This window comes from Gadus chalcogrammus, chromosome 22 (genome assembly GCF_026213295.1).
Source record: "Gadus chalcogrammus isolate NIFS_2021 chromosome 22, NIFS_Gcha_1.0, whole genome shotgun sequence".
Classification (NCBI taxonomy): Eukaryota; Metazoa; Chordata; class Actinopteri; order Gadiformes; family Gadidae; genus Gadus; species Gadus chalcogrammus.
The window spans coordinates 1855275-1875274 of NC_079433.1; the positions used below are offsets into that span (position 1 = coordinate 1855275).

The 20000-nt window shown below is 52.0% G+C and overlaps 2 protein-coding genes across 3 annotated transcripts in view; one reads left to right on the forward strand and one right to left on the reverse strand.

Annotated features, from left to right (window-relative positions):
* LOC130376155 (phosphatidylinositol 4-kinase beta-like) overlaps positions 1-10270 on the forward strand; it is a 17736-nt gene extending 7466 nt beyond the window's left edge. The window contains exons 7-15 of the mRNA XM_056583375.1: positions 1-54; positions 136-227; positions 2896-3000; positions 3925-4048; positions 4594-4707; positions 5628-5779; positions 6482-6614; positions 8468-8588; positions 9970-10270. The exon at positions 1-54 is cut by the window's left edge and continues 318 nt beyond it. Coding sequence (XP_056439350.1) covers positions 1-54; positions 136-227; positions 2896-3000; positions 3925-4048; positions 4594-4707; positions 5628-5779; positions 6482-6614; positions 8468-8588; positions 9970-10151 — 1077 coding nt within the window. The 3' untranslated portion in view covers positions 10152-10270. The remainder of the gene's footprint in view (positions 55-135; positions 228-2895; positions 3001-3924; positions 4049-4593; positions 4708-5627; positions 5780-6481; positions 6615-8467; positions 8589-9969) is intronic.
* Positions 10271-12408: 2138 nt separating this feature from the next.
* Positions 12409-19864, reverse strand: mindy1 (MINDY lysine 48 deubiquitinase 1). 2 transcript variants are annotated; one of them, XM_056582620.1, is made up of 12 exons: positions 19433-19864; positions 18769-18997; positions 18035-18292; positions 17791-17951; positions 17239-17296; positions 17078-17142; positions 16785-16943; positions 16276-16378; positions 15396-15538; positions 14148-14324; positions 13381-13569; positions 12409-12958 (listed from the first exon to the last, which is right to left on the reverse strand). In XM_056582620.1, the coding sequence occupies exons 2-12, from the start codon at positions 18959-18961 to the stop codon at positions 12881-12883; spliced, it is 1584 nt and encodes a 527-aa protein (XP_056438595.1). In that variant the 5' UTR covers positions 18962-18997; positions 19433-19864; the 3' UTR covers positions 12409-12880. The 2 variants fall into 2 exon arrangements, with proteins under 2 accessions (XP_056438595.1, XP_056438596.1); XM_056582621.1 differs by having other exon boundaries at positions 19709-19850.
* Positions 19865-20000: the final 136 nt, after the last annotated feature.

Consider the following 20000-nt stretch of genomic DNA (forward strand, 5'->3'; position numbering starts at 1 on the left):
GACGACGATGACGAGGCCTGGGCCACCGACGACCTGGGCCAGCTGAGGGTGGAGGTGAGGACCCCCCCCCAGGACCTCTAGAACCCCCCTTTAACCAGCCTCTAACAGTGTGTGTGTGTGTGTGTGTGCGTGCAGGGCGGCAGTAGTGATGACCTCACCAGCCAGTTCTCTGTGGACAGCAGCACGGAGAACGCGGAACCGGTCTACATCGCGGCCGGAGACATCAGGTACCTAGAACCATCTGTACCCCCTAGAGCCATCTGTACCCCCTAGAGCCATCTGTACCCCCTAGAGCTATCTGTACCCCCTAGAGCCATCTGTACCCCCTAGAACCATCTGTACCCCCCTAGAGCCATCTGTACCCCCTAGAACCATCTGTACCCCTAGAGCCATCTGTACCCCCCTAGAGCCATCTGTACCCCCCTAGAACCACCTGTACCCCCCTAGAACCATCTGTACCCCCTAGAGCCATCTGTACCCCCCCTAGAGCCATCTGTACCCCCTAGAGCCATCTGTACCCCCTAGAACCATCTGTACCCCCTAGAGCCATCTGTACCCCCTAGAACCATCTGTACCCCCTAGAGCCATCTGTACCCCCCTAGAGCCATCTGTACCCCCCTAGAGCCATCTGTACCCCCTAGAGCCATCTGTACCCCCTAGAACCACCTGTACCCCCCTAGAACCACCTGTACCCCCCTAGAGCCATCTGTACCCCCCTAGAGCCATCTGTACCCCCTAGAGCCATCTGTACCCCCCTAGAGCCATCTGTACCCCCTAGAGCCATCTGTACCCCCTAGAACCACCTGTACCCCCCTAGAGACATCTGTACCCCCCTAGAGCCATCTGTACCCCCCTAGAACCACCTGTACCCCCCTAGAGCCATCTGTACCCCCTAGAGCCATCTGTACCCCCTAGAGCCATCTGTACCCCCCTAGAGCCATCTGTACCCCCTAGAGCCATCTGTACCCCCTAGAGCCATCTGTACCCCCTAGAGCCATCTGTACCCCCTAGAGCCATCTGTATCCCCTAGAACCATCTGTACCCCCTAGAGCCATCTGTACCCCCTAGAACCATCTGTACCCCCTAGAGCCATCTGTACCCCCCTAGAGACATCTGTACCCCCTAGAACCATCTGTACCCCCTAGAGCCATCTGTACCCCCCTAGAGCCATCTGTACCCCCCTAGAGCCATCTGTACCCCCTAGAGCCATCTGTACCCCCTAGAGCCATCTGTACCCCCCTAGAGCCATCTGTACCCCCTAGAGCCATCTGTACCCCCTAGAGCCATCTGTACCCCCTAGAGCCATCTGTACCCCCTAGAGCCATCTGTACCCCCTAGAGCCATCTGTATCCCCTAGAACCATCTGTACCCCCTAGAGCCATCTGTACCCCCTAGAACCATCTGTACCCCCTAGAGCCATCTGTACCCCCTAGAGCCATCTGTACCCCCCTAGAGACATCTGTACCCCCTAGAACCATCTGTACCCCCTAGAGCCATCTGTACCCCCCCTAGAGCCATCTGTACCCCCCTAGAACCATCTGTACCCCCTAGAGCCATCTGTACCCCCTAGAGCCATCTGTACCCCCTAGAGCCATCTGTACCCCCTAGAGCCATCTGTACCCCCCTAGAGCCATCTGTACCCCCTAGAGCCATCTGTACCCCCTAGAGCCATCTGTACCCCCTAGAGCCATCTGTACCCCCTAGAACCATCTGTACCCCCCTAGAACCATCTGTACCCCCCTAGAGCCATCTGTACCCCCCTAGAGACATCTGTACCCCCCTAGAGACATCTCATCTGTACCCCCCTAGAACCATCTGTACCCCCTAGAACCACGTGTAACCATATGTACCTACACACTAGAGCTGTAACGATACACCAACTCACGATTCGGTTTGTATCACGATTTTTGACCCACGGTTCGATACATCCCACGATTTTTTTAAATTTAAAAAGCATTTTATTTCAACAACACTTATATAACAATTAACTTAATGTACCATTTAATAACAAATAATTTGGAACACTGAACAAATTTAAACGGAAAGAATACTATTAAAAGTATAGTTATATTAATAAATAAATAACCAAAGATTGCAGTTGGAGGATGCTTGCAGGTAGGCAAAAACCCTCAACTAGTTTGGTTGTTTAGTCAAATATCCTATTCGCGCTTCTTATTAGGCTATGTAGCTTAAATAATGACATAATCAGGCCGTATAGAATGCAACATGTTTAATAGCCTAACATTCAATAGATGGGAAAAAACATGAACATCTAACATTACGAGTAGCGTATGTGTGTTTGCGAGAATGGCAGTGTATGTATGTGTGTGTGTGAGTGACGTCAGCGAGTGAGTGGACGAGCGAGGAGAGCGAGCGGTAGCGCGTGTGTCTAGTGAAGAAGCGAACGAGTCCGGTAGAATAAAGTACCCATCCTGTCAATAATCGGTGGCCGCTTCATTCCGACCTATAAGCAGACAAACTGCCGTTCTAAGCACAAGACACTAGAGACAGGATCACACAGGCTATTTTTTCGCGCTTGAGCCACTCTGGATAAATGTCGTTCATATCGCATATGAGGACTTTGACGGCGGTGGAGAAATGCAATCCTCCGTAGCCACGGAGAGCTGTGATCACAGAGAGGGCATCTCGTCGCAGACTTACGGCGTCGATAAGAGGAGCGCTGTCAGCAGACTATTATTTAGACAGATTAGCACATTTCAATCTGACAATGTGTGTGTCGCGATTCTGCCTTCTCATAAGCGAGACAGGTTTGTGGCTTTGAGTGTCACGATTTCGGTTTCGATACACGTATCGTTACAGCCCTACTACACACCCCTATAGAGAACTCTAGGACTCAGTGTGTGTGTGTGTGTGTGTGTGTGTGTGTGTGTGTAGGCGCCGTCTCTCAGAGAGTCTGGCCCGCCCCCCCTCCTCCTTCAGGAGAGACCCTGAGGACCCCTCGGCCCTCGCGCTGAAGGAGCCCTGGGCCGAGAAAGTCAGGTGACATCCCATAATATACACTCGTATACATCCCATAATATACACCCTCATATACATCCCACAATAGACACCCTAATCTACATCCCATAATATACAATACATCCCATAATACAGACCCTCATATACATCCCATAATATACAATATATCCATAATACACACCCTCATATACATCCCATAATATATAGTACATCCCATAATACACACCCTCAGGTACATCCTATAATATAAAATCCATCCAAGAATACCCACCCTCATATACATCCCATAATATACAATCCATCCCATAATACCCACCCTCGTATACATCCCATAATATACAATACATCCCATAATACCCACCTTCATATACATCCCATAATATACAATACATCCCATAATGCACACACATATACATCCCATAATACACCCTCAGATGCATCCAATAATACACACCCTCTAATACATCCCATAACACATAATACATCCCATAATGTGTATTGTGTAACTGTCTGCCTGTCTGTCTGTCTCCCTCCCTACACAATCTGTCTGTCTAACGAGCTACCTACCTGTCTGTCTGTCTAACGAGCTACCTACCTGTCTGTCTGTCTAACAAGCTACCTACCTGTCTGTCTGTCTAACGAGCTACCTACCTGTCTGTCTGTCTAACGAGCTACCTACCTGTCTGTCTGTCTAACGAACTACCGACCTGTCTGTCTGTCTAGCGAGCTACCTACCTGTCTGTCTGTCTAACGAGCTACCTACCTGTCTGTCTGTCTAACGAGCTACCTACCTGTCTGTCTGTCTAACGAGCTACCTACCTGTCTGTCTGTCTAACGAACTACCTACCTGTCTGTTTGTCTAACGAGCTACCTACCTGTCTGTCTGTCTAACGAGCTACCTACCTGTCTGTCTGTCTAACGAGCTACCTACCTGTCTGTCTGCAGGAGGATCAGAGAGTCCTCTCCCTACGGGTCGCTCCCCACCTGGCGCCTGCTCTCTGTCATCGTCAAGTGTGGAGACGACCTCCGACAGGAACTAGTGGCCTCACAGGTCCTCACCCAGCTACAGGTACTAGTGCCCTGTTCACTACTCCTCACCCAGCTACAGGTACTAGTGCTCTGCTCACTAGTCCTCACCCAGCTACAGGTACTAGTGCTCTGCTCACTAGTGCTCTGTTCACTAGTCCTCACCCAGCTACAGGTACTAGTGCTCTGTTCACTAGTCCTAACTCAGCTACAGGTACTAGTGCTCTGCTCACTAGTCCTCACCCAGCTCCAGGTACTAGTGCTCTGTTTACTAGTCCTCACCCAGCTACAGGTACTAGTGCTCTGCTCACTAGTCCTCACCAAGCTCCAGGTACAGTGCTCTGTTTACTAGTCCTCACCCAGCTACAGGTACTAGTGCTCTGTTTACTAGTCCTCACCCAGCTACAGGTACTAGTGCTCTGCTCACTAGTGCTCACCCAGCTAAGGGTTCACTAGTCCTCACTCAGGTACTAGTGCTCTGTTCACTAGTGCTCTGTTCACTAGTCCTAACACGGCTCTTGTGTCCTCAGTGTAACTGTATGTATGTGTATATCTATTGATGTATCTGTATGCGTTTGTCCTCCTCAGAGTATCTGGGCCCTGGAGCGCGTCCCTCTCTGGGTGAAGCCCTACAAGATCCTGGTGATGTCATCAGACAGCGGCATGATAGAACCCCTGGTGAACGCAGTGTCCCTGCACCAGGTACAGGCAGACAGACAGACAGACAGGCAGACAGGCAGGCAGACAGGCAGGCAGGCAGACAGACAGACAGACAGACAGAACCCCTGGTGAACGCAGTGTCCCTGCACCAGGTACAGACAGGCAGACAGGCAGACAGGCAGGCAGGCAGACAGACAGACAGACAGACAGACAGAACCCCTGGTGAACGCAGTGTCCCTGCACCAGGTACAGACAGACAGACAGACAGACAGACAGACAGACAGACAGGCAGGCAGGCAGGCAGACAGGCAGACAGGCAGACAGGCAGGCAGGCAGGCAGACAGACAGACAGACAGACAGACAGACAGACAGACAGACAGACAGACAGACAGACAGACAGACAGACAGACAGACAGACAGACAGACAGAACCCCTGGTGAACGCAGTGTCACTTTACCAGAGACAGACAGACAGACGGACTGTGGTATGATAGAACCCCTGGAATTGGAGCCAATAGCCTTTTGAGGCAGGGTTTTTTCTGAATATTAGTGTTAGGGGCCAATAATGCTTACTATCATACGTTAGTTACCAGGTCTGTGGACACATAGTCACATGTAAATAACATGTTATGATGCCATGCACGTTGTTTTATTAAGGTTTTCAACTCAGTTCCTTGGTAGAACCTACTTACAGTAAAAATCACTTCTGATGGAAAAAATGAATGTGTATGAAAAACACTTTTTGTTATCTATTGTTACTATTATATTGTTTAAAATGTACGCATATATTAAAAAAATATATAGCGTATAAAAAGTGGCTGGAGAAAAAGATGAGTGGCTGGTAGCTTTTTAAATCTACCTGCCACAGTTGCTGGTGGGCAAAAAAGTAAATTTCCATCTCTGGTGTGTGTGTGTGTGTGTTTGTGTTTATAGTGTGTGTCTAATGGTGTGTGTTGTGTGCAGGTGAAGAAGCAGAGCCAGCTGTCCCTGCTGGACTACTTCCTGCAGGAGCACGGCTCCTCGTCCAGCGAGGGCTTCCTGTCCGCCCAGAGGAACTTTGTGTACAGCTGTGCTGCCTACAGCCTGCTGTGCTACCTGCTGCAGGTCAAGGACCGGTACTGCTGCTCCCCTCTCCTCCTCACACCTCCCCTCACCTCCTCACACCTCCCCTCACCTCCTCACACCTCCTCTGTCCTCCTCACACCTCCTCCCCTCTCTCCTCTCCTCCTCCTCACACCTCCTCACACCTCCTCCTCACACCTCCTCACACCTCCTCCTCACACATCCTCACACCTCCCCTCACACCTCCTCTCCTCTCCTCTCCTCTCTTCTCCCTTCATCTCCTTTCCTCTCCTCCTCCTCCCCTCTCCTACCCTCTCCTCCCCTCCTCCTCTCCTCTCCTCTCTCCTCACTCCTCTCCTCTCCTCTCCTCTCCTCTCTCCTCTCCTCTCCTCTCCTCTCCTCTCCTCTCCTCTCCTCTCCTCTCCTCCTCTCCTCTCCTCTCCTCCTCTCCTCTCCTCACCTCCTCTCTCCTCTCCTCTCCTACTCTCCTCTCCTCTCCTCTCCTCCTCTCCTCTCTCCTCTCCTCCTCTCTCCTCTCCTCTCCTCTCCTCCTCTCCTCTCCTCTCCTCTCCTCTCCTCCTCTCCTCTCCTCACCTCCTCTCTCCTCTCCTTTCCTACTCTCCTCTCCTCTCCTCTCCTCCTCTCTCCTCTCCTCTCCTCTCCTCTCCTCTCCTCTCCTCTCCTCCTCTCTCCTCTCTCCTCTCTCCTCTCCTCTCCTCTCCTCTCCTCTCCTCCTCTCTCCTCCTCCTCCCCAGACACAATGGGAACATCCTGCTGGACTCTGAGGGTCACCTCATCCACATCGACTTCGGCTTCATCCTGTCCTCGTCGCCGCGGAACCTCGGCTTCGAGACGTCCGCCTTCAAGCTCACCGCCGAGTTCGTAGACGTGAGTCACCTCCACCCACAGACACGCTTACACCACCTACACCGCCCACAGACACGCTTACACCACCTACACCGCCCACAGACACGCTTACACCACCTACACCGCCCACAGACACGCTTACACCACCTACACCGCCCACAGACACGCTTACACCACCTACACCGCCCACAGACATGCTTACACCACCTACACCGCCCACAGATACGCTTACACCACCGACACCTGTGTCTGTTGTGTTGCAGGTGATGGGCGTTGTGTTGAGTTGTGTGTCTGTTGTGTTGCAGGTGATGGGCGTTGTGTTGAGTTGTGTGTCTGTTGTGTTGCAGGTGATGGGCGGTGTGTTGAGTTGTGTGTCTGTTGTGTTGCAGTGCGTTGTGTTGAGTTGTGTGTCTGTTGTGTTGCAGTGCGTTGTGTTGAGTTGTGGGTCTGTTGTGTTGCAGGTGCGCTGTGTTGAGTTGTGTGTCTGTTGTGTTGCAGTGCGGTGTGTTGAGTTGTGTGTCTGTTGTGTTGCAGTGCGGTGTGTTGAGTTGTGTGTCTGTTGTGTTGCAGGTGATGGGCGGTGTGTTGAGTTGTGTGTCTGTTGTGTTGCAGGTGATGGGCGGTGTGTTGAGTTGTGTGTCTGTTGTGTTGCAGTGCGGTGTGTTGAGTTGTGTGTCTGTTGTGTTGCAGTGCGGTGTGTTGAGTTGTGTGTCTGTTGTGTTGCAGTGCGTTGTGTTGAGTTGTGTGTCTGTTGTGTTGCAGTGCGTTGTGTTGAGTTGTGTGTCTGTTGTGTTGCAGTGCGTTGTGTTGAGTTGTGGGTCTGTTGTGTTGCAGTGCGTTGTGTTGAGTTGTGGGTCTGTTGTGTTGCAGGTGCGCTGTGTTGAGTTGTGTGTCTGTTGTGTTGCAGTGCGGTGTGTTGAGTTGTGTGTCTGTTGTGTTGCAGTGCGGTGTGTTGAGTTGTGTGTCTGTTGTGTTGCAGTGCGGTGTGTTGAGTTGTGTGTCTGTTGTGTTGCAGGTGATGGGCGGTGTGTTGAGTTGTGTGTCTGTTGTGTTGCAGTGCGGTGTGTTGAGTTGTGTGTCTGTTGTGTTGCAGTGCGGTGTGTTGAGTTGTGTGTCTGTTGTGTTGCAGGTGATGGGCGGTGTGTTGAGTTGTGTGTCTGTTGTGTTGCAGTGCGGTGTGTTGAGTTGTGTGTCTGTTGTGTTGCAGTGCGGTGTGTTGAGTTGTGTGTCTGTTGTGTTGCAGGTGATGGGCGGTGTGTTGAGTTGTGTGTCTGTTGTGTTGCAGTGCGTTGTGTTGAGTTGTGTGTCTGTTGTGTTGCAGTGCGGTGTGTTGAGTTGTGTGTCTGTTGTGTTGCAGTGCGTTGTGTTGAGTTGTGTGTCTGTTGTGTTGCAGTGCGTTGTGTTGAGTTGTGGGTCTGTTGTGTTGCAGTGCGTTGTGTTGAGTTGTGGGTCTGTTGTGTTGCAGGTGCGCTGTGTTGAGTTGTGTGTCTGTTGTGTTGCAGTGCGGTGTGTTGAGTTGTGTGTCTGTTGTGTTGCAGGTGATGGGCGGTGTGTTGAGTTGTGTGTCTGTTGTGTTGCAGTGCGTTGTGTTGAGTTGTGTGTCTGTTGTGTTGCAGTGCGGTGTGTTGAGTTGTGTGTCTGTTGTGTTGCAGGTGATGGGCGGTGTGTTGAGTTGTGTGTCTGTTGTGTTGCAGTGCGGTGTGTTGAGTTGTGTGTCTGTTGTGTTGCAGTGCGTTGTGTTGAGTTGTGTGTCTGTTGTGTTGCAGTGCGTTGTGTTGAGTTGTGTGTCTGTTGTGTTGCAGTGCGTTGTGTTGAGTTGTGTGTCTGTTGTGTTGCAGTGCGGTGTGTTGAGTTGTGTGTCTGTTGTGTTGCAGGTGATGGGCGGGGCCTTGGGGGACATGTTTGTGTACTACAAGGTGCTGCTGCTCCAGGGTCTGCTGGCCGCCCGGAAGCACATGGACAAGATCCTCAACATCGTGGAGATCATGCAGCAAGGTACCTCCACCCACCACCTCCACCCAACACCTCCACCCACCACCTCCACCCAACACCTCCACCCACCACCTCCACCCTACCCCCTCCACCCAACACCTCCACCCACCACCTCCACCCAATACCTCCACCCACCACCTCCACCCAACACCTCCACCCAACACCTCCACCCAACACCTCCACCCTACCCCCTCCACCATACCTCCAGTGAAGTGAAAGTGAGACGCGGGTCGGCTGATAAAAAAAAAAACGTTGTGCGTTGACGTGATGGATGTTTAGAGGACAATTCTGGTATTTACAACATCATCAAGTATCGTGGAAATACAGTTTCTGTCGTGTTATATTTGGCGTTCCGTAAATCCCATTGAAACAGAAACCGGAACCGGGAATGTTTGTTTGGTTGTAGTCTTTTCGCTCGGTTCTCCGTATCAGCAGTAGGGCTGGAACCGAGAGAAAAGACTACAACCAACCCCCCTTGCAATGAGCAATGAGTCTTCAACCGAAATCAATGGATTTACAAAAGGCCAAATTAAACACGACAGAAACTGTGTTTCGCTACCGTACTTGATGAAACTAAAGAAGATGAGGATGTCTGCATTGCCTTGGGAGAGCGTAGACTCCAGACTCTCCCCAGGCAAGGCAGACATCCTGAATTGTATATCCCGGGTTAGGGATTATTTACTATCCATGTTAAAAAGAAGGAATAATGCCTCAGATTGCAATTTTTTTAATATTATTACCAAATTTTTCACTTTATTTTAAACATTTGAAGATTTTATTTAAAGTCCCATTTGTCTTGTTATCTTCATTGTTGTTGTTGATCCGAAAATGATCCGACCCGTGACTCAGAAACCGTGACCCGATCCGAACCGTGAGCTTTGTGATCCGTTGCACCCCTAATCTCCACCCTCCACCTCCACCTCAAACCAACCACCTCCACCCTACACCTCCAACCAAACACCTTCACCCTCCACCTCCACCTTCACCTTCACCCTCCACCACCACCTCCAACCAACCACCTCCACCCACTACCTCCACCCTACCAACACCCAACCACCTCCATCCAACTACCTACACCTAACCTCACCTCCTCCTCCTCCCCCCCCTCCCTCCCCTCCCCCTCCCCCCTCCCTCCCCTCCTCCTCCTCCCCCTCTCCTCCTCCTCTCCCCCCCCCCCCCCCTCCTCCTCCTCCTCTTCCCCCCCCCCCCCCCCTCCTCCTCCTCCTCCTCCTCTTCCCCCCCCCCCTCCTCCTCCTCCTCCTCCTCCTCCTCCCCCCCCCTCCTCCTCCTCCTCCCCCCCCCCTCCTCCTCCTCCTCCTCCCCCCCCCCCCTCCTCTTCCTCCTCCTCCCCCTCCCCCTCTCCCCCCCCCCCCCCCTCCCCCAGGCTCCCCCCTCCCCTGCCTCCAGGGCCCCGGGTCCCTGCGGGGGCTGAAGGAGCGCTTCCTCCTGTCGCTGACGGAGGAGCAGCTGCAGCTGCAGGTGGAGCGGATGGTGGAGGCCTCGCTGCGCTCCGTCACCACCCGGCTCTACGACGGCTTCCAGTACCTCACCAACGGCATCATGTGACCCGGGAGGGCCAATCACAGCCCAGGAGGACCCCTAAAGGGACGGCGCCTGGAATCTGTTCCTCACAACCAACCGGCCGCCGGCTCAGGAGACCAGAGACAAGATGGTGGGCCCCGGTTAGCCCCCCCGGTTAGCCTCGTGGTTAGCCCCCCGGTTAGCCCCCCGGTTAGCCCCCCCGGTTAGCCTCGTGGTTAGCCCCCCGGTTAGCCCCCCGGTTAGCCCCCCCGGTTAGCCTCGTGGTTAGCCCCCCGGTTAGCCCCCCGGTTAGCCCCCCCGGTTAGCCTCGTGGTTAGCCCCCCGGTTAGCCCCCCGGTTAGCCCCCTGGTTAGCCCCTCTGGTTAGCCTCGTGGTTAGCCCCTCTGGTTAGCCTCGTGGTTAGCCCCCTGGTTAGCCCCCCTGGTTAGCCCCCCGGTTAGCCTCGTGGTTAGCCCCCTGGTTAGCCCCTCTGGTTAGCCCCCTGTTTAGCCCCCTGTTTAGCCCCCTGGTTAGCCTCCTGGTTAGCCCCCCTGGATAGCCCCCCTGGTTAGCCTCCTGGTTAACCCCCTGGTTAGCCCCCCTGGTTAGCCTCCTGGTTAACCCCCTGGTTAGCCTCGTGCTTAGCCTTGTGGTTAGCCATCCTGGTTAGCCAACTGGTTAGCCCTCCTGGTTAGCCTTGTGGTTAGCCTTGTGGTTAGCCATCCTGGTTAGCCCCACTGGTTAGCCATCCTGGTTAGCCTCCGTTGTTAGCCCCCTGATTAGCCTCCCTGGTTAGCCCCCCTGGTTAGCCCGTGTTTTAAATGCTACTGTGTTGATGTGAAGGAAGCTACGCTATGCTACGCTACGTTACGCCTAGCTCTTCACATTGTAACTTTACTAACCATCAGAAAAATCTTGAATCAAGAGTTGAGTTTAGCCAAAATGGCCTCTGATCTGTGGTGACTGCACATGTGAAAAAACCTTTAATGATTAATCTATGAATGACTGATCATTTCAACCTACAGTTTGACCTGTGCTCTGATTGGCCGATAAGATACATTCCTGAGATCTACTAGAACCAATCAGAACCGTTGAGGTACCATGTAAAGAGTTCTCCTACAGTAATACTACAGTAATACTACACCCGCTGTATAAATACTAAGAGTTCTACTACAGTAATGCTACAATACCCTCTGTATGTATACCATGTGTACTGTACAGGTATCTGATGACCTCTGACCTCTTCATGGATCAGACCCAGAGAGTCATGAGCTGTGAACCTCCAATAAACACAAAACCTTTTACATGATCCGTCTTTCATTTCAAACTGCAGACGGCTCTCTGATCGATCCAAGGTGGGTTTGACTACAGCAGAGCTGCTCTAGAACCCGGTTCACCGCACCTCTAGAACCCGGTTCACCGCTCCTCTAGAACCCGGTTCACTGCTCCTCTACAACCCGGTTCACTGCCCCTCTAGAACCCGGTTCACTGCCCCTCTAGAACCCGGTTCACTGCTCCTCTAGAACCCGGTTCACTGCTCCTCTAGAACCCGGTTCACTGCTTCTCTAGAACCCGGTTCACTGCTCCTCTAGAACCCGGTTCACCGCTCCTCTAGAACCCGGTTCACCGCTCCTCTAGAACCCGGTTCACCCCTCCTCTAGAACCCGGTTCACCGCTCCTCTAGAACCCGGTTCACCGCTCCTCTAGAACCCGGTTCACCGCTGCTCTAGAACCCGGTTCACCGCTCCTCTAGAACCCGGTTCACCCCTCCTCTAGAACCCTGTTCACCGCTCCTCTAGAACCCGGTTCACTGTTCCTCTAGAACCTGGTGGAGCTGTTCCTCTATAACCTGATGGAGCTGTTCCTCTAGAACCCGGTTCACTGTTCCTCTAGAACCTGGTGGAGCTGTTCCTCTATAACCTGATGGAGCTGTTCCTCTATAACCTGATGGAGCTGTTCCTCTAGAACCTGGTGGAGCTGTTCCTCTATAACCTGATGGAGCTGTCCCTCTATAACCTGATGGAGCTGTCCCTCTATAACCTGATGGAGCTGTTCCTCTAGAACCTGGTGGAGCTGTTCCTCTAGAACCTAATGGAGCTGTTCCTCTAGAACCCGGTTCACTGTTCCTCTAGAACCTGATGGAGCTGTTCCTCTAGCTCCTGATGGAGCTGTTCCACTAGAACCTGACGGAGCTGTCCTAGACCAGGTGGTGCTGTTCCTCTAAATCGGAGTGGAGCTCCACCTAGCAGCGTGTCTTCCTTTTGGTCCTCAGAACACAAAACACGCTACAACTGAATACTGTTTTTGTTGTTTATTATCCTGGGAGGCCGACTTACAGAAGACACGAAGGATCATCTGACAGAACAAACCGGGAGAGCACTGGAATCGACCAATGGGTGAACACGTGAGGACTGTGGGATCGACCAATGGTTTTGCAGTACATTGGCTACTGTGTGGATATTGAACAACTTTATTCCAAACAACAGACGAGTTAAACTGAATTGTAGAGCGACTGGTTAAACGGGTGAATGGTAGAGCGATATGACACTGGTTAAACGGGTGAATGGTAGAGCGATATGACACTGGTTAAACGGGTGAATGGTAGAGCGATATGACACTGGTTAAACTGGTGAATGGTAGAGCGACGGGACACTGGTTAAACTGGTAGAGGGGAGAGAAGCAAGAGGAGCAGAAGGCGCCATAACATTGACCTTCATAACATCTTCTGGCTGTACTGAGCAGGGGGTGGAGAATGATGAGGACGATGATGAAGGCTACAAGAGGACGCAGTCCGAATCTCGGTCTCTCCTCCTGCTGCTGGCTCCCTGCTGCCCGGCCGCCTGACCTCTGACCTGGACACACAACCACACACACGTAGCTTAGCGTGCCTTAGCATGGCTAAAGCCTACCGGCAACATCAACAAGTCCTCGGGGGCAGTCAATCAAAGGTAGAAATAAAGTTAACCGCCCAAGTCTAAGCTGAGCTCCCCTGGTTAGCTGACCCGGCTGGGTGACCCGGCTAGCTGACCCAGCTAGCTGAACCGGCTAGCTGAACCGGCTGGCTGACCCGGCTAGCTGAACCGGCTGGCTGACCCCGGCTAGCTGACCCGGCTAACTGACCCGGCTAGCTGAACCGGCTAACTGACCCGGCTAGCTGAACCCGGCTAACTGACCCGGCTAGCTGACCCGGCTGGCTGACCCGGCTGGCTGACCTGGCTGGCTGACCCGGTTAGCTGACCCGGCTAGCTGACCCAGCTAGCCATCGCTGTGTTACCTGGGAGGGCGCCTGCGGAGCGGCGGCGGCGGCTGGGGGCGGGGTCGGCGGTTGTTGTGGAGCTAGTTGTTGTTGTTGTTGTTGTTGCTGGTACTCCTCCTGCTGGAGGCGCTGGGCCAGCTCTAGGTCGCTGAGGGCCCCGGGGGCCTCGCCCTGGGCCTGCTGCAAGGACACCGCCACCAGGTAGTCCTGGAGGAACAGCCCGGGGTCAGGCTACCGCTAGCCGCTACCGCTACACCATCCGGGCTGCCGTCGCTAAGCCATCAGTCACCGCTAGCTCGCTAACACTAGCCTGTAGCTGCTCAGGTGTTGTACCTGGTCTATAGTGTTACCTGGTCCAGAGTGTTACCTGGTCTGTAGTGTTACCTGGTCCAGAGTGTTACCTGGTCTAAAGTGTTACCAGGTCTTGTGTTACCTGGTCTAAAGTGTTACCTGGTCTAGTGTTACCTGGTCTAGTGTTACCTGGTCTATAGTGTTACCTGGTCTATAGTGTTACCTGGTCCAAAGTGTTACCTGGTCCAAAGTGTTACCTGGTCTATAGTGTTACATGGTCCAGAGTGTTACCTGGTCTATAGTGTTACCTGGTCCAGAGATTACCTGGTCTATAGTGTTACCTGGTCCAAAGTGTTACCTGGTCCAAAGTGTTACCTGGTCTATAGTGTTACCTGGTCCAGAGTGTTACCTGGTCTATAGTGTTACCTGGTCCAGAGTGTTACCTGGTCCAGAGTGTTACCTGGTCCAGAGTGTTACCTGGTCCAGAGTGTTACCTGGTCTATCTGTCTCTGGTCCTGCAGGGGGGGCTGGGGGGTCCTCTGGGGGGGGTGGCAGAGCCTGAAGTCGGCGTCGCAGAAGTTGCCGTCCCCCTCGACGTTGTGGAGCGACTCCCACACCAGCCCCTCCTCCCCCAGGAAGCCCTGGTCCGTCACCAGCAGGTACAGGTGGCCCTACAGGGGGGGGACGGAATGGGAGGGGGAGTCTGGGTCAGATACCTGGTGTTTGATCAGGGGGTGAGAGGTACCTGGTGTTTGATTAGGGTGAGACAGGTACCTGGTGGGGGTGAGACAGGTACCTGGTGTTTAATTAGGGGGTGAGACACGTACCTGGTGTTTGATTAGGGGGTGAGACAGGTACCTGGTGTTTGATCAGGGGGTGAGACAGGTACCTGGTGTTTGATTAGGGGGTGAGAGGTACCAGGTGTTTGATTAGGGGGTGAGACAGGTACCTGGTGTTTGATTAGGGGGTGAGACAGGTACCTGGTGTTTGATTAGGGTGAGACAGGTACCTGGTGGGGGTGAGACAGGTACCTGGTGTTTAATTAGGGGGTGAGACACGTACCTGGTGTTTGATTAGGGGGTGAGACAGGTACCTGGTGTTTGATCAGGGGGTGAGACAGGTACCTGGTGTTTGATTAGGGGGTGAGAGGTACCAGGTGTTTGATTAGGGGGTGAGACAGGTACCTGGTGTTTGATTAGGGGGTGAGACAGGTACCTGGTGTTTGATTAGGGGGTGAGACAGGTACCTGGTGGGGGTGAGACAGGTACCTGGTGTTTAATTAGGGGGTGAGACAGGTACCTGGTGTTTGATTAGGGGGTGAGACAGGTACCTGTTGTTTGATCAGGGGGTGAGACAGGTACCTGGTGTTTGATTAGGGGGTGAGACAGGTACCTGGTGTTTGATTAGGGGTCGAGAGGTACCAGGTGTTTGATTAGGGGGTGAGACAGGTACCTGGTGTTTGATTAGGGGGTGAGACAGGTACCTGGTGTTTGATTAGGGGGTGAGACAGGTAGTGGGGGTGAGACAGGTACCTGGTGTTTAATTAGGGGGTGAGACAGGTACCTGGTGTTTGATTAGGGGGTGAGACAGGTACCTGGTGGGGGTGAGACAGGTACCTGGTGTTTAATTAGGGGGTGAGACAGGTACCTGGTGGGGGTGAGACAGGTACCTGGTGTTTGATTAGGGTGAGACAGGTACCTGGTGGAGGTGAGACAGGTACCTGGTGGGGGTGAGACAGGTACCTGGTGTTTGATGAGCGTGCTGAAGTGGTTGTTCCTGAAGAAGACCGACAGCTGGCCCTCCTGGACGGTGGAGCTGAGCTCACAGAGGCCGTGGTACGACAGCTGGGTGGCCGTGGACTCCAGGAACTGCTCCGCCACCAGGCCTGGAGGTATGAGAGGAGATATCAGTCACCAGGCCTGGAGATATCAGTCAACAGGCCTGGAGGTATGAGAGGAGGTATCAGCCACCAGGGGCCTCTATGAATTCTCTTTTTCGCATAGGAAATTTTCTTTCCTAACGAGATGACCCGGAAGTGCTTGGAGGGATATATATATATATATATATATATATATATATATATATATATATATATATTAGGGCTGTCAAGCGATTAAAATATTGAATCACGATTAATCGCATTAATGCCATAGTTAACTCACGATTAATCGCGATTAATCATAAAAAAAAATTCTATGCTAAATATCCCTTGAATTCTTTGTCCCATTAATTGTTCTCATTTTAATTCTCTTATCAACATGGAGAAGTGCATCGGCTTGCCTTGTGCAAATGTTTTTTTATTGATAACAACATTGGCATATACTGATCAAAACAGGACGATACAAAAAAAAGCCTATAGTGCAATTAAACGATGAACATACAAAGATATGCCTTGAACATAGCAGTCAGGCTACTGCTTCTTTGTTTTGAGCACAAAAAATAAAATAAAAAAATGTGTACAAAATAATTTGCGTTAATCGCGCGTTAAAAAAATTAACGCTGTTAAAATTGGTTTGCGTTAACGCCGTTAATAACGCGTTTGACAGCTCAAATATATATTAATGTGTGTGTGTGTGTGTGTGTGTGTGTGTGTGTGTGTGTGTGTGTGTGTGTCTGGTCTACCTTCACTGACTCTGCTGCTGTCCTCAGAGTGTTTGTAGTCGATGATTTTCTCCACCAGCTGGTTGTAGCTCAGCTTCCCCACCGCAGCCAGAACCTCTGGGCTCTACACACACACACACACACACACACACACACACACACACACACACACACACACACACACACACACACACACACACACACACACACACACACACACACACACACACACACACACACACACACACGTCAATAGGTCTCATTCCCATTGAGAATCAATGGCATAGTTTGAAACTTGATAGTAACATACTTGTGCGCGTGTGTTTACCTGTGTGTATACCTGTGTGTGTGTGCGTACCTGTGTGCCCGTGTTTCTGTGTGTGTCTGTGTGAGTGTGTGTGTGTACCTGTGTGCGTGTTTCTGTGTGTGTCTCTATGCGTGTGTGTGTGTACCTGTGCCTGGGCCTGGGCCTGTGTATACCTGTGTTTGTGTGTGTGTCTCTATGTGTGTGTCTGTGCGTGCGTGCGTACCTGGGGGTCCACCAGCCAGCCGTGGTACAGCGGTATGTCCAGCAGGTCGAACACGATGCACTCGGGGGTGTACTCGAAGTGGGAGACGCCGCTGAAGCCCACGTTGACGTCCAGGCCGGTGGACAGCTTGGGCAGCACGGCCATCGCATCGCTCATGTTCTGGAGCACAACGCAGCCTTTAGTGTGTGTGTGTGTGTGTGTGTGTGTGTGTGTGTGTGTGTGTGTGTGTGTGTGTGTGTGTGTGTGTGTGTGTGTGTGTGTGTGTGTGTGTGTGTGTGTGTGTGTGTGTGTACCTGTTGGAAGTTGAGCTCCATGGCGTTCGTCTTCTCTCTCGGTGTGACTGACAACACACACTCTCCTGTAGAGCATACAGCATCACAACATTAACAACAGAGTGTGTGTGTGTGTGTGTGTGTGTGTGTGTGTGTGTGTGTGTGTGTGTGTGTGTGTGTACCTAGGTGAGCCATCAGGTCCTCTGTTGTAATAACTTCCGTCTGAGGAGGAAGTTTTGCCTGAAAAAACCCATCTCTAATTAGTATTACTAATAGTACCATTATAAATACACATATCTAATTAGTATTACTACTAGTATTGGTATAAATACACATCTCTCATTAGTATAGTATAAATACACATCTCTAATTAGTACTACTACTAGTATTTATTACATTTATGTTTGTCTGTATACTGTGTGTTATATTTGGACCTCGAGTCTGTATCATATATTACTCCTACATTCCACTTACTCTTAGCTTCCACTAGAAGTACTAGAACTAGTACTCGTAGTACTCATTCTACGTAGTAGTACTTTTTCTAGTAGTATTAGTACTAGTACGAGTACTATTAGTTACCTTCCAGTGATGGAACAGCGTGTTCATGATGGCCAGCAGGGGGCAGTAATACTAGTAGTAGTACTAGGATCATTAGTAGTACTACTAGTAGTAGTACTAGGATCATTAGTAGTAGTACTAGTAGCATTAGTAGTAGTACTAGTAGTATTGGTTACCTTCCAGCGGAGGAACAGTGTGTTCATGATGGCCAGCAGGGGGCAGGGCCCGTTCTCACTCTGGGTGATGATGGGAGTCTTCTTCTCCTTCCAGGTGATCCACTTCACCAGGTAGTACGCCGGCATGGCCGCGCCGCCGCCCCCTGTGGACGACCCGGGAACTACAACCAAACGCAACTCAGTCAGTGCTTAATACAGGTAACACGCGTTTGACCAACGGTAAGACCGATGGACCCCAACTCACCTGTGGTGCCAGCCTCCGGGCGGGCGTCGGCCCCCTGTGGACAGGGCCGCTCAGCGGAGGCCGCCGCCCCCCCCAGGGCCAGGGCGGATAGGGCGGGGGGCAGGGCCTCGTCATCCAGGCACTTTCCTGCGGCCTCGCTCCCCGCCGACAGCTCCGGGCTGGGGACGGAGACGGAGGCCGAGGCGCTGGAGGGGCGCGGCTCCGGAGACACGCCTGCTGTGAGCACAGGTGAGCTCTCCTTCACATCCAGGTACCCACCTGTCAGGGGAGGAGCCACAGGTGAGGAGCAGAGGACAGGTGAGGAGCGGACAGGTGAGGAGCGGACAGGTGAGGAGCAGACAGGTGAGGAGCGGAGGACAGGTGAGGAGCGGAGGACAGGTGTGGAGCAGACAGGTGAGGAGCAGACAGGTAAGGAGCATACAGGTGAGGAGCGGAGGACAGGTAAGGAGCAGACAGGTGAGGAGTGGAGGACAGGTGAGGAGCAGACAGGTGAGGAGCGGAGGACAGGTAAGGAGCAGACAGGTGAGGAGTGGAGGACAGGTAAGGAGCATACAGGTGAGGAGCAGAGAAGTGAGGAGCTGAGAGGTGTCTTTGGTCCCACACCCGATAAATAACCAAAGACAAATTAACTTCAACATCTACTACCTCCCCTAGGTCCTCACCTAGGTCCTCACCTAGGTCCTCCCCTAGGTCCTCCCCTGGGTCCTCCCCTAGGTCCTCACCTAGGTCCTCACCTATGTCCTGCCTCTCCTCAACAGAGAGCTCATCTTCCTCCACGGTGGCGACGGGACACTCAGTGGCCACAGGAAGTACTTCAGGCGTGCGTGTCACTTCCTGTTTCAGGACTTTGTCTGGCGTGAGGTTGTGGGCGGGGTCTTCATGTTGGTTGTCCCCGACCAGGGGAGGGGCGTGGCTTCCGGTTTCCATGGCACCAGGAGACACGGGGCCGGCGGTTTTGACACTCTGTTGACAAAACGGGACAGTCACCCATCACACCACTAACCAGTCACTAACCAACCCATCACACCACTAACCCTAACCCACCACAACACCAACCCTAACCCAGCACACCACTAACCCATCATAATAGTGTAGTATAGTGTGTAGTATAGTGTAGTTCGTAGTGCAGTATGTATTAAAGAGTGTAGTGTAGTGCAGTGTGTATTATTGTGTGTAGTGTTTAGGGTGTATGCTAGTGTAGTGTGTAATTTAATGTGTAGTATAGTGTTTATTATTGTGTAGAAGTGTGGACGGTAGTTTGTATTATAGTGTGTAGTATGGATCGTAGTATAGTGTGTGTGATAGTGTGCAGATAATGTGTTTAGTACTGTCACTCAGCCATGACTTTACTGTTGACACATACAGACAGATAGACCTACAGGCAGACAGCATCATTACCTGTTTTATTCAGGCTTCATGGTCCACAGCAGACAGAGTGTCAGTCACTTAGAGAAATTGCTTATTCTATAGATATATCTCTATAATATAGATAAATCTACACCATATATGGACTGGTCAATAGTAGCGGCTTCCGGTCAGTGGATGAAGAGTGTTGTCATTCTTCCCCACAACTTCCACTAGCTAGCATTAGCCTCCCAGCTAACCAAGCCGTCAGCTGTTAAACCTTCACTGGTCCGCTCCGACACCAGGTCCGTCACATCCACTCTCACTTACTGCTGGAGCCGCGATTCTGCCGATTTACATCCATATACTGACTGCTAGCTCCTGCTCGGTTGTGGGTTCGGCCCCCAGTGAGTGACGGGGCATGCTAACATGCTAGGCTAGCTGTTTACATTCCGTCCGTCGCGGAGGCCACGCCCATCGCGCCACGTCACGTCACCTTATGAAGTAACGCGATAAACAAAATAAAGATATATGGAAATAAATAAATTTCACAATACACACATAGGTATATAATGCCAGAAGTATTAAAATATACAATCTAATATATGAATGAGGAGTTGAC

What these genes read in the sequence shown, in the direction of transcription:
- mindy1 (XM_056582620.1), bottom strand. Translation starts at nt 18,961, where the DNA reads ATGGAAACCGGAAGCCACGCCCCTCCCCTGGTCGGGGACAACCAACAT. An exon ending in GCTGGCTGGTGGACCCCCAG is followed by an intron (nt 16,379 to 16,784) that starts GTACGCACGCAC and finishes GTGTGTGTGTAG; the next exon opens with AGCCCAGAGGTTCTGGCTGC. An exon ending in CAGCAGCAGAGTCAGTGAAG is followed by an intron (nt 15,539 to 16,275) that starts GTAGACCAGACA and finishes TCATACCTCCAG; the next exon opens with GCCTGGTGGCGGAGCAGTTC.